General features: G+C 34.7%; 2 protein-coding genes across 3 annotated transcripts in view; one reads left to right on the forward strand and one right to left on the reverse strand.

Moving 5' to 3' along the window:
• LOC142345467 (uncharacterized) overlaps positions 1-12,380 on the reverse strand; it is a 55,067-nt gene extending 42,687 nt beyond the window's left edge. Inside the window, exons 1-3 of one of the 2 annotated variants that reach the window (XM_075397524.1) lie at positions 12,160-12,380; positions 11,069-11,212; positions 9,062-9,228 (exon numbers count right to left, since the gene is read on the reverse strand). In XM_075397524.1, coding sequence (XP_075253639.1) covers positions 9,062-9,228; positions 11,069-11,212; positions 12,160-12,262 — 414 coding nt within the window. In that variant the 5' untranslated portion in view covers positions 12,263-12,380. The remainder of the gene's footprint in view (positions 1-9,061; positions 9,229-11,068; positions 11,213-12,159) is intronic. The other variant, XM_075397525.1, reaches the window with a different exon arrangement.
• Positions 1-13,107, forward strand: part of LOC142345860 (electron transfer flavoprotein-ubiquinone oxidoreductase, mitochondrial-like) — a 326,221-nt gene that overhangs the window by 263,347 nt on the left and 49,767 nt on the right. The gene's annotated exons all lie outside the window — the stretch shown is intronic.

The raw sequence follows: 13,107 nt of genomic DNA on the forward strand, positions 1-13,107 counted from the left end.
TATGAAAAACTAACTTTTTTCCCAGGCAAGCTATAGCAAATTTTTTTTTGTTTTAGACTCTAGGTACACAGGGGATACTCCATACCGGGTTTGGTTGGATTTGGACAACTCCTTGACCCGACGAAAAAGACCTATTTTTAAAATTCGTTATTTGCGAAATTCGCAAATTTCCGTATGAAAAACTAACTTTTTTCCTAGGCAAGCTATAGCAAAAATTCTTTTTGTTTTAGACTCTAGGTACACAGGGGATACTCTCTTCCGATTTTGGTTTGATTTGGACAACTCCTTGACCCGACGAAAAAGACCTTTTTTTAAAATTCGTTATTTGCGAAATTCGCAAATTTCCGTATGAAAAACTAACTTTTTTCCAAGGCAAGCTATAGCAAAAATTCTTTTTGTCACTCACTCTACATATACTGGGGATACTCCATACCAAGTTTGGTTAGATTTGAACAACTCCTTGACCCGATGAAATTTCTATATTTTTGAAAATAGAATAAGCGAAAAATTCAATATTTCCGTATGAAAAACTAACTTTTTTCCCAGGCAAGCTATAGCAAATTTTTTTTTTGTTTTAGACTCTAGGTACACAGGGGATACTCCATACCGGGTTTGGTTGGATTTGGACAACTCCTTGACCCGACGAAAAAGATCTATTTTTAAAATTCGTTATTTGCGAAATTCGCAAATTTCCGTATGAAAAACTAACTTTTTTCCTAGGCAAGCTATAGCAAAATTTTTTTTTCACTCACTCTACATATACTGGGGATACTCCATACCAAGTTTGGTTAGATTTGAACAACTCCTTGACCCGATGAAATTTCTATATTTTTGAAAATAGAATAAGCGAAAAAGTCGATATTTCCGTATGAAAAACTAACTTTTTTCCCAGGCAAGCTATAGCAAATTTTTTTTTGTTTTAGACTCTAGGTACACAGGGGATACTCCATACCGGGTTTGGTTGGATTTGGACAACTCCTTGACCCGACGAAAAAGACCTATTTTTAAAATTCGTTATTTGCGAAATTCGCAAATTTCCGTATGAAAAACTAACTTTTTTCCTAGGCAAGCTATAGCAAAAATTCTTTTTGTTTTAGACTCTAGGTACACAGGGGATACTCTCTTCCGATTTTGGTTTGATTTGGACAACTCCTTGACCCGACGAAAAAGACCTTTTTTTAAAATTCGTTAATTGCGAAATTCGCAAATTTCCGTATGAAAAACTAACTTTTTTCCTAGGCAAGCTATAGCAAAAATTCTTTTTGTCACTCACTCTACATATACTGGGGATACTCCATACCAAGTTTGGTTAGATTTGAACAACTCCTTGACCCGATGAAATTTCTATATTTTTGAAAATAGAATGAGCGAATAATAAGCGAAATATTCGATATTTCCGTATGAAATACTAACTTTTTTCCTAGGCAAGCTATAGCAAAAATTCTTTTTATCGCTCACTCTACATATACTGGGGATACTCCATGCCAAGTTTGGTTTGATTTGAACAACGCCTTGACCCGATAATATTTCTATATTTTTGTAAATAGAATAAGCGAATAAGTCGATTTTTCCGTATGAAAAACTAACTTTTTTCCCAGGCAAACAATAGCAAAAATTGTTTTCGTTTTAGACTCTAGAAATACAGGGGATACTCCATACCGAGTTTGGTTCGATTTGGACAACTCCTTGACCCGACGAAAAAGACCTATTTTTAAAACTCGTTATTTGCGAAATTCGCAAATTTCCGTACGAAAAACTAACTTTTTTCCTAGGCAAGCTATAGCAAAAATTTTTTTAGTTTTAGACTCTAGGTACACAGGGGATACTCTATTCCGATTTTGGTTTGATTTGGACAACTCCTTGACCCGACGAAAAAGACCTATTTTTAAAATTCGTTAATTGCGAAATTCGCAAATTTCCGTATGAAAATCTAACTTTTTTCCTAGGCAAGCTATAGCAAAAACTCTTTTTTTTCACTCACTCTACATACACTGGGGATACTCCATACCTAGTTTGGTTAGATTTGAACAACTCCTTGACCCGATGAAATTTCTATATTTTTGAAAACAGAATAAGCGAATAATAAGCGAATTATTCGATATTTCCGTATGAAATACTAACTTTTTTCCTAGGCAAGCTATAGCAAAAATTCTTTTTATCGCTCACTCTACATATACTGGGGATACTCCATGCCAAGTTTGTTTTGATTTGAACAACGCCTTGACCCGATAAAATTTCTATATTTTTGAAAATAGAATAAGCGAATAAGTCGATATTTCCGTGTGAAAAACTAACTTTTTTCCCAGGCAAACTATAGCAAAAATTCTTTTTGTTTTAGACTTTAGGTACACAGGGGATACTCCATACCGCGTTTGGTTCGATTTGGACAACTCCTTGACCCGACGAAAAAGACCTATTTTCAAAATTCGTTATTTGCAAAATTCGCAAATTTCCGTATGAAAAACTAACTTTTTTCCTAGGCAAGCTATAGCAAAAATTCTTCTTGTTTTAGACTCTAGAAACACAGGGGATACTCCATACCGAGTTTGGTTTGATTTGGATAACTGCTTGACCCGACGAAAAGACCTATTTTCCTATTTTTAAAATTCGTTTTTTGCGAAATTCGCAAACTGCCGTATGAAAAACTAACTTTTTTCTTAGGCAAGCTATAGCAAAAATTCTTTTTGTTTTAGACTCTAGGTACACAGGGGATACTCCATACCGAGTTTGGTTTTATTTGGACATTTCCTTGACCCGACGAAAAAGACCTATTTTAAAAAATCGTTATTTGCGAAATTCGCAAATTTCCGTATGAAAAACTAACTTTTTTCCTAGGCAAGCTTTACCGAAAACTTATTCATTCAGAATTCGATTTGTTCTGAAGGAGGTCTTGCTGCTGAATTTAAATCCATTAAGTGCTGATAATGAACTCCATTATGAGAATAACTGTCTGATTTAAAATGAGTACCAAATACAGTTGGCAGATTTAAATAAAAATCAGAAGCCCTTGCCTCGATTAGTTCTCTGCTATTGTTTGAGAGCAATTCGTCCAGCGAAAATCAGATCTTTCTCTATTACATATGAATGGAAATTAGTTCGATATGTCACATTTGGATTATTTTTAATACCAGGGGTTTCGAGATCATTTGTTTTTTGGCTGTCTAGTGACTTAAGTCCCTGCAAAGCTTGAAAAACAAATGATCTCTAAGCGTTCCGACGGCGGAAAACAATACATGCATGTTCCCCCAAAAAAACTGGACGCAGCTAGAAGAGACAGTAATATAAATGATATCATAACATCATAAACATCAAGAATACACATATTTCATATACAATTTAACAGGATCTTTACCGTTTGGGCCCCAAATAGGTTGGTTATACTCCCCAGTTATACTACCTGTACGTGTCATTATTTAGTAAATGTTACGTGCGTTCAGGGGGTGCAAACAGTATGCAACCACTAGGCTGGGGGGCACAAACGGAAAAGATCCAAACATCGCACTCGCAATCTAAAACATCATGTACGAAAGCCAATACCCTCAGTTTGGCTAAAAAACAACTTTCCAAAACCTGATCTTCTATGAACAAGTTCTATCCATAAGCTATCTTCTATCTTCTATCTTCTATCCATAAGGGTCTCTATGATGATCTTCTGAAGCTCTTCAATAATAAGCCTTCAACAACGAAAAGGCAACAGTCTTATCTGAAATTGCATTTAAAAATATCAAAGCTCTTTAACAAAACACCAGGGACCAACCAATAGTATAATAGTAAAGTTATTAGTATGGGTACTGACATATATCCTATCAAAACCGCCTCGATTAGAGCTTTTCAACGATATAACTCTTTCATATATACCCCCCCCCCCCACTGAATTTCTACTGTAGTTACCATATGGGATCTCCCGTGGGTCTCCGCTCCAACCCTAAAGACTCTCCGACTCTCCTTCTACTACTACTACAACTACTACTACTACTACTACTACTACTACTACTACTACTACTACTACTACTACTACTACTACTACTCTACTACTACTACTACTACTACTACTACTACTACTACTCCTACTGCTACTACTACTACATATGGGATCTATAGATATCACTTCTATACTATACTGAATTCGGATCCAGCACACATTCTTTCTCTATTTCCTTCTCGCGGGACCTTTTTAAACATTCTATTTGGTTTCACATTCAAATTTAGACATGCTTACCTCGCGGACAGCAAGCAGACACGCTGGCAGTCTGCCTGCTGTCACTTGACGTGACAGCACACGAATGAGCATGTCACGTGAGCGGAGGCGTTGCCATTCGAAAGTTTCACTTTGTCATTTGGTTTAGCCGCTATAACTATGGAGTAAAATTATCAGAGCGATAAAAATAATATATTCGAGAAGCTCTATAGCTGTAATATTGTACCAGCTATATGAAAAATATTTAAAAAAAGATTTGCGAGTGCACTTGCGAGATGGAAAGGAGGGGTGGGGCCGGGTGGGAGATGGAACGGGCCCCGAGGGCTGGTATGCGTCCGAAAAAGGCATATATCTCAAAAATTACTGAACCAAATTTAAAAAATGAATATGTTTTGAAATCAGCATGAACTGGGGCTTCAACTTAGGGTTAAAAACAGTTAAAAATTTAAAGGAATCAAAACTCGATTTTTGAGATTTTGGCTCGAATTGGCTTGTTTTCAGCAACGTTTGGAAAATCGAAAAATTAGGCAATGAAATGAAACCGAAACTTTTCAACCCTTATATATTCGTAAAGAAGATTAAATGGGCAAGAAAATGATATAAAATACTTTCAAATACGATGTGTTACAAAAAAGTTATTAAACTAAACAAGTTTGAAAATTCGAATTTTTTTCGAAAATCGACCCTGAGTTCGGTCTCTACATTGCTCTCGCATTTCCTTGATTGGCGTTGTTATAAAAAAATAATTATATGCTCGTTGGAAGCGTAAGTTATAGTTTTTCATGATACCAAAAACTTGTATGTTTTGAGCATTTAATTGGGTAAATTTAGTCGAAGTTCGACAAAATTGACCAATTTTCGTGACTAAATCGACAGTTTTTTGAAATTTTTGGATACTATTCAACCAAACCGAAAATCATTTGAAATATATTCAAAAAATACAATATCACGGCATTAAAATGAGCTATCAAGCGCTTTCGAACTCTTTTTTACCAAAAAGTTATTAGCAATCGTTACTCACGAAGTTAAACATTTTTCTTTATTAGCTCGCAAATTTATTAACAATTGCGTATATAAATGACCACATTGGCATTTATTTCTATGTAATTGAAAAACAACATTATGACAGAATTAAAGTGAGTCATCAATCAATTTTTAGCTCGCCTTCTTCAAAAAGTTATTAACAAAGATTTTTCATGGAGTTCGACAATCTCTTCACCTAATACAACAATTCTTTGGCAATTTATTAGACAAGTTAAAAATTTTGCGTCTGTTTCTACACAAACTGTAAAATTAAAGTCTTACCGCTACCAAAGGAGCCATCATACACTTTCGAACTCGTCTTGTTCAGAAAGCTATTAACGATAGTTTTTCATGAAATACGATATTTCTTTCACCTTATTCAACAATTCTTTGACAATTTCTTATACAAGTGAAAAACTTTGCATCTGTTTCTACACAAACGCTAATTATACACTGCCACGGATACTAAATGGGTCAACATACACATTTTAACTTGTCTTCTTCAAAAAGTTATTAGCGATGGTTTTTCATGAAGTTCGACCATTTCTTCACCTGATAAAAAAATTCTTTGAAATTTTCATAACTAAGTCAGAAGATTGGGATTTGTTTCTATATAAACTCCCACCATAAAAATCCATGGTCACGGATACCAAATGAGCCATCATACACTTTTTAACTAATCTTCTTCAAAAAGTTAGCAAAGAAGGTTTTTCACGAAGTTCGACAATTTCTTCAACTAATTCAGCAATAATTTGAAGATGTCTCATACAAGTCGACCTACTTGCATCTGTGTCTACACAAAATCCAACAGTACCTTGTCACCGCTTCCAAAAGATCCATCATGCAATTTTCAACCCGGATTTTCAAAAAGTTCTTAACGAAAATTTTTCATGAAGTTCGACATTTCTTCACCTAATCCAACAATTCTTTGAAAATGTTTCGTACAATTCAAACGAATTGCATTTCTTTCTATGCAAACTCTAATGATACCTTGTCACGGCTTTCAGTGGAGCCAGCATACACTTTTTAACTCGTCTTCTGCAAAAAGTTATAAACAAAATTTCTCATGAAAATCGACGATTTCTTCACCTCGTTCAACAATTGTTTGAAAATTTCCTTCAAAAGTCAAAAGATTGGCATCTGTTTCTATATGAGATCACACTTAAAAATGCAATGTTACGGCTATCAAATGAGCCAACATACAGTTTTTAACTAGTCTTCTTCAAAAAGTTAGTAAAGAATGTTTTTCACGAAGTTCGACAATTTCTTCAATTAATTCAACAATACTTTGAAGATGTCCCATACAAGTCAACCGATTTGCATCTGTTTCTACACAAAATTCAACAATAAATTGTCACCGCTACCGCAGGAGCCATAATACACTTTTTAGCCCGTATTTTTCAAAAAGTTAATAACAAAGGTTTTTCATGAAGTCCGACCATTTCTTCACCTAATACAACAATTCTTTGAAAATGTTTCGTACAAGTCAAACGAATTGCATTAGTTTCTATGCAAACTTTAACGATACTTTGTCACGGCTACCAAAGGAGCCAGCATACACTTTTTAACTCGTCTTCTTCAAAAATTTATTAACAAAATTTCTCATGAATGTCGACGATTTCTTCACCTCCTTCAACAATTCTTTGAAAATTTCATTCAAAAGTCAAAAGATTGGCATCTGTCTCTATAAAAAATCAAACCTAGAAGTGCAATGTCACGGCTATCAAATGAGCCAACATACAGTTTTTAAATCGTCTTCTTCGAAAAACTATCAAAGAATGTTTTTCATGATTTCCGAGAGCTTCCTGACTTCATTCGACAGTTCTTTGAACTTTTTGCATACGAATGAAAAGATTGTTTATTTCTAAAGAAGTTCAAAACATTAATCACGGCAACCAAATGAACAGACAAACACTTTATAATTCGTCTTCCTCAAAAAGATAAAATTAAATATTTTTCCTAAACATCGTTAATATCATAACAAATTTCGACAGTTTTTCAAATTTTTGTCTACAAATCAACTGATTGATATTTATTTCTACGCAAATTCAAAAAATGGTTTATCACGGCATTCAACAGGGCTATAACAGTCTTTCTTACTCGTCTTCTTTGAACAGTTATTACCAAACGTTTTTCAAGAAGTCCGACAATTTCTTCACTTAATTCAACATTTCTTTCAAAAAATTGTCTCCAAAAAAGATAACTGAGATTTTTTCTATAACAAACTGATGAGTTGATTATCACGGCAACAATATGGACTGACATTGTTTTTCTAACGCTATCTATTCTGTAAGTTATCAAGAAAACTAATATTTGAAGTTCGAGATGTTATGTTTTTTGACAGGAACAAGCGTTTTTTTAAAACTACTATAAAGCTAATAGACAAATCGCTCGGGTCTGGGTTGATCATATAAGATCTCAGAACCCCAGTTTTTTTGGGGGTCAATACTTAGTTTTCAGTTTTCATAGCAGAGAACATTTGATTTGAAAAAACAAAAACAAAAAATTGATATTTCAGTTACTTTTCTCTTCTTTCAGTTTCTCTTACATAAACCTAATTTTTTTTTTCGAAAACAAAAAAATATTGCGCCCACTTACCTTCTTGCGTCCAGCCCTCCCAACCCCACCCCCACCCCCCACCCCCCACCCGTCCCCTACCCCTCCCCCGCGCCCATCAAAAACATCCCTCATAAAATTTCGAACGACACCTTCAATTTTTTCTGCAATGAACAACCGACTTTTATGATTTCTAGCCACCTAAAAATTAAAACAATCCCCCTCCGCCCTCCCCTCCTTCCCCCCAACAACACCCCCTACCCCCCACACTCCAACGCTAAATATGTAAGATCTACGCTAAAATTCAACGCTAAATATGTAAGATCTACGCCAAAATTCAACGCAAAATTATGTAAGATTAGCGTTGATTGCGTTGAATTTATGTAAGATCTACGCTAAATTCAACGCTAAATATGTAAGATCTACGCCAAAATTCAACGCAAAATTATGTAAGATTAGCGTTGAATGCGTTGAATTTATGTAAGATCTACGCTAAATTCAACCCTAAATATGTAAGATCTACGCTAAAATTCAACGCTAAATATGTAAGATCTACGCCAAAATTCAACGCAAAATTATGTAAGATTAGCGTTGAATGCGATGAATTTATGTAAGATCTACGCTAAATTCAACGCTAAATATGTAAGATCTACGCTAAAATTCAACGCTAAATATGTAAGATCTACGCCAATATTCAACGCAAAATTATGTAAGATTAGCGTTGAATGCGTTGAATTTATGTAAGATCTACGCTAAAATTCAACGCAAAATTAAGTAAGATTAGCGTTTAATGCGTTGAATTTATGTAAGATCTACGCTAATTTCAACGCTAAATATGTAAGATCTACGCTAAAATTCAACGCTAAATATGTAAGATCTACGCCAAAATTCAACGCAAAATTATGTAAGATTAGCGTTGAATGCGTAGAATTTATGTAAGATCTACGCTCAAGCGTAGATCTTACATAAATTCTACGCATTCAACGCCAATCTAGCGCTGACACCTCGGCCCGGGCCCTTCCGTTCTACCTCCTTAGTCAGCTCTTATTACTGCTGACCTCGGCTTTTGTGAACTCTTTCTGTTCAATTTCAGGCGAATTGAGCGTGCAAATTTAGAAATAAAGAAGTTGGAGCTCACATTTCTCAATTTTCGCACACTCAATTGAATTTGAACCGCCTGAATTTGAACAGATAAAGTTTACAAGAGCTGTAAAATTTTCTTCAATATCAAAGTAACCGAGATGCAACTTAAAGTTCTGAAGAATTTGAGCAATTAAACCTAACATCAAATGCGTAGAGTGCCTCTTGTCTGCAGTTTTGGCTGCTCTGGTAGGACTGGGAGAAACAAATGACAACCACAGTCGCATTCTCAATGGCCTCCCCCATTGCCTGTGCCAGATTGTTCCCAGAAGACATGTTGTAGTAGTCTATCCACGCATTCACACCACTCGCTGCATTTAATGGACAGGGATTCAAACTTAAGACTTGTATGTTAAACAATAACAAGTCGCTTTAACTCGAGCCACAAAGATGTTTGTTTTCCATAAACAGTTTTTAAATTGAAAAAAAGGGGAAGAATGTTAAGTTGCCAAAAGTTTGCTGCAATAGCTTTGAAATACTGGAGAAAACAGTTAATTATCTAAAGCAAAACAAATTAACCATGAATACCGGTAAAACTGAACTTCTCTGTGTCTCGAAAGAAAATAAAAATTTTGATCCAAGTTTTTCGGGGAAAGGAAATTAAGCCACAAAGTCACTTCAGATACTTGGGTATAATAATTGATTCTAAGTTAAACTTTCATCTACAACTCAACAAAGTCCTGTCAAATATGGCCATATACCTTATACGTTATCAGTTACCTCTGAAAGCACGATTGATGCTATTCAAATCCCTAGTCCTTTCTCAATTAACTCTTAATGCTCTATTTTTTCAGAACTTGAATTTCTCAGCAATTCAGCGAATTAATCGACAAATCAATTGGGGAAATAAAGTTTGCAATATGAGAAAAAAGATTGAGAGATCTAGAGATCTCTTAGTAAAATCTGACATTTCACCTGCAGAACTTTTAATAAGTCAGATGAGTGTTTCAAAAATTAGGAACGATATTTCATTACTGAAATCAGTCGGCACTGAGAGTTTTTTTCTAAATGGTAATGTCTAGTTAAGAAAAAAACAACAGAAGTGAACAGCTAATTCTCCAAAGGTCGAGCAGTCGATCATTACAAAAAAAGAAGCGTCCAAAAAGGGAACAAACTTCCGCGTGTAGTCAGGATTATCAAATCCCGCTCACAGTTTACACGCTTGCTAAAAAAGCATCTGCTCTAATTCAAACTTGAGAAAGGAACCGTTGGAAAGGAACGCTGGTGGCTTCAAAAGTTATTTTTACCTTTAAAAATGGAACCAACAATTTTTTTAAACATTTTATTAAATTTGTGTATATAACATTTTGAACTTGTATTATTTAACCCCTGGGTTATATTTTCAATTTACTTAAAAAACAATTCAAGATATGGTTAGTTGTTGCTAACTCATTGAAGTAAAAAATACTGTTTTTATAGTGAATCGTGAAGTTGAATTTGAAATTGGATGATCACAAACAATCTCGAATGCACGAAGACGTGATGAGATTTAAAAAATCGAAGACCTAAAAAAATGGGGCATAGGATACTAGGCGACAGCTCGATCAGGCGAACACGTGCTATTTGTATCCATTAGACAAAAATTTGAACTAAGTTTGTGTGCTCATAATGTGAATACCAATTTAAACACCCATAAATGGTACTTCAAAATCCATGTTACTCTATACAGTCAATGCTACACAATAATAGCTTAAAGAAAACTAAAATTGTAACCTTTTTTAAATTAATGTTGAGCATTTGCAGCTTTTCGTTTTATGTTCAGCCAGCATTTATGGAAACAATTTTCTCAAATTTTCCTGCGCTCATTGGCTCTAAACTATTCAGGATAAAGCAATGAATTTTTTAATCACATTTTCCACTCTTACCTCCTCATTTTTTGCGTTTGACCCAAATGTTAACGAGGGGCAAAATGGTTTGCAAAATGGTAAATTTTACATTAGCTTTGTGTACTCATTTTTTTTCACTTTTGAGCCTTTTAATTGGTGTTCGCATAAGGTAGACAGTACTTTAGTTCAATTTTTTCCAAAAAACGGACATTCCAAGAAGTACTGTGAACATTCAAGATGGGTTTTTCTTGGGGGTTCATTTCCTTTCTCAAATTGGGTAGGTTTTTTTCATGGGAACTTTTCCGAAATAATCAAAAATTTTTACCTATGAGCTCATGGTATATCTGTCTAGCCACTTCCTTCTGTGTCCAGCTGTAGCTAACCATCACTTGTTGATCACTAGAACCAGAGGTCACAGGGTTGTTCCATCGTGCATTTCCTTCCAATGTCCGCGATGCATCATAACCTGCTAAGAAGAATAGATTGCAAGAAAATTGGGATCTACTCTGCCCCCCCCCACCCCGAACTTAGTGAGCATAAATTTTTTATGACCCCAGACGCACATGCTATTTTCTTGCATAGTAACGTGCCATATAACAACATAGAATTTGTAACTGGGGGTCATAAAAAACAAAAAACACTGGGGGTGGGGGTGCGAAACAGAATAGATCCGAAAATTGAAAGCGAAAAAGTTATGGAACAAAAGGACAAGAAAATGAATGCTATGAATTTGCGTTGAAAGTGGTGAAAAAAGATAATTTTCATCAATTCGGTATAAAATTTACCACTTTGATCGCTTCCAAAAAATAATATGTTTCTCTTTGTTATAGCCAGGACTTCAACCCATCGACAACCCATTGGCAACCCATCGTCAGCCCATTGGCAACCCATCGGCAACCCATCTTCATTCAACCCAAGAAAACAGAGAGAAAAACCCAAGAAAATCAAGAAATTTGAAAAAAAAATCAAGAAAATTGAAAAAGGAAATGAAAAAAAAAGAAGATGAAGAACACCTTTTCTGATGCTTTAGATTAATAATTTTGATGATTTTTTTGTTCTTTTGTCGATGCGCAGAATATGTGTACATTCATATCTTGCGACGTTTTACTGTTTTTTTTACACCATAGGCAGAATGTTTATCTTGTAAGAACTTGCAAGTTTCTGGCAGAAAAACTTGCAAGGCGATGCATCGCCTTGTAAGTTTTTCTGCCAGAAACTTGCATGTTCTTACAAGATAACCATTCGGACTCGACCCGGGGTTATTCTTGACCTCATATTCGCAGTTGTGCTTCGAACCGGCCACCATGTATAAGTTTTGGACCTTTCCGATTTAATTACAATTAAAGCGCAAAATTGACACTATTTTAAACATTAACAAATATTTTGTCCTATTTTTTAATTATTTAGTCAACTTACAAGGGTTCACGTATTTTGCATGGCTGTAACTTTTTTGTAGTTCAATTGCAGCTAAGATAAAGGTCAAAATGTAAACTATAATTGGACGCATTTTGGAGTGCATTCCGAAACCAATATTTAATCAAAATTTCGTGACTAAACCCAAATCAACAATAGACTTTGAATTAACAGAGAATCAATGATTCTATAACGCATTATGGCATAACACAAACAGATAGAGAATTCTTGGTATTATTAAAATTCGGTCTCAAATTCACTAAATTGCTCCACAGTTTCATCAAAATTAAATATGCATCTTAAATCTGTGTGCTAACAAACGTACAACAACAATCGGTTGTTTGGGCAACAGAATCGCATTATTGACATTTATTTCTCCGGCAGAGATATATACTCAAGAATTGCTCAAACTGCGACCACTTCAATACAGTTTCTAACTTGTACAGTTATGTTTTCGAGAAAGGATAAGCAATTGTTTTACGTTGCAAAAGGTGAAAATAACTACAAAGTTCACTTCAAACGAAGGCAACTTTTATTCAACCTGAAGTTGCATCACAGTGTATCAGATTTTTCATAAAGGAAGCTTTGTTAATTTTAAAGCCTAGACAAGAAGGCTCGTTAATGTGCGTAGCACATGATGTTCCGAAAGAGTTCATCAACATTTTTTACTTAATTGTCAACCAATTGAAGAGATAGTCAAAAATGGATATTTGAGTTTAAAAAAATCGTTACAAAGCCAAATTACTAATTAAATTACATAGTGACATGTCTCATTACAACGCTCGTGACATCTGCCAATAAAAACATTACGAGCAAAAATAACAATTAACAAGCAAAATAAGCAAAGAGAAAAATTTCACGGCAAAAACTCAATATCTAAATTTAAAAACACGTAGTAACAATGTCAAAATGTAATCAAATAAAACCTTAAATAAACAAATTCAAATTTTC

This window comes from Convolutriloba macropyga, chromosome 9 (assembly GCF_964194025.1).
Source record: "Convolutriloba macropyga chromosome 9, txConMacr16.3, whole genome shotgun sequence".
In the NCBI taxonomy this organism is placed as follows: domain Eukaryota; kingdom Metazoa; phylum Xenacoelomorpha; order Acoela; family Convolutidae; genus Convolutriloba; species Convolutriloba macropyga.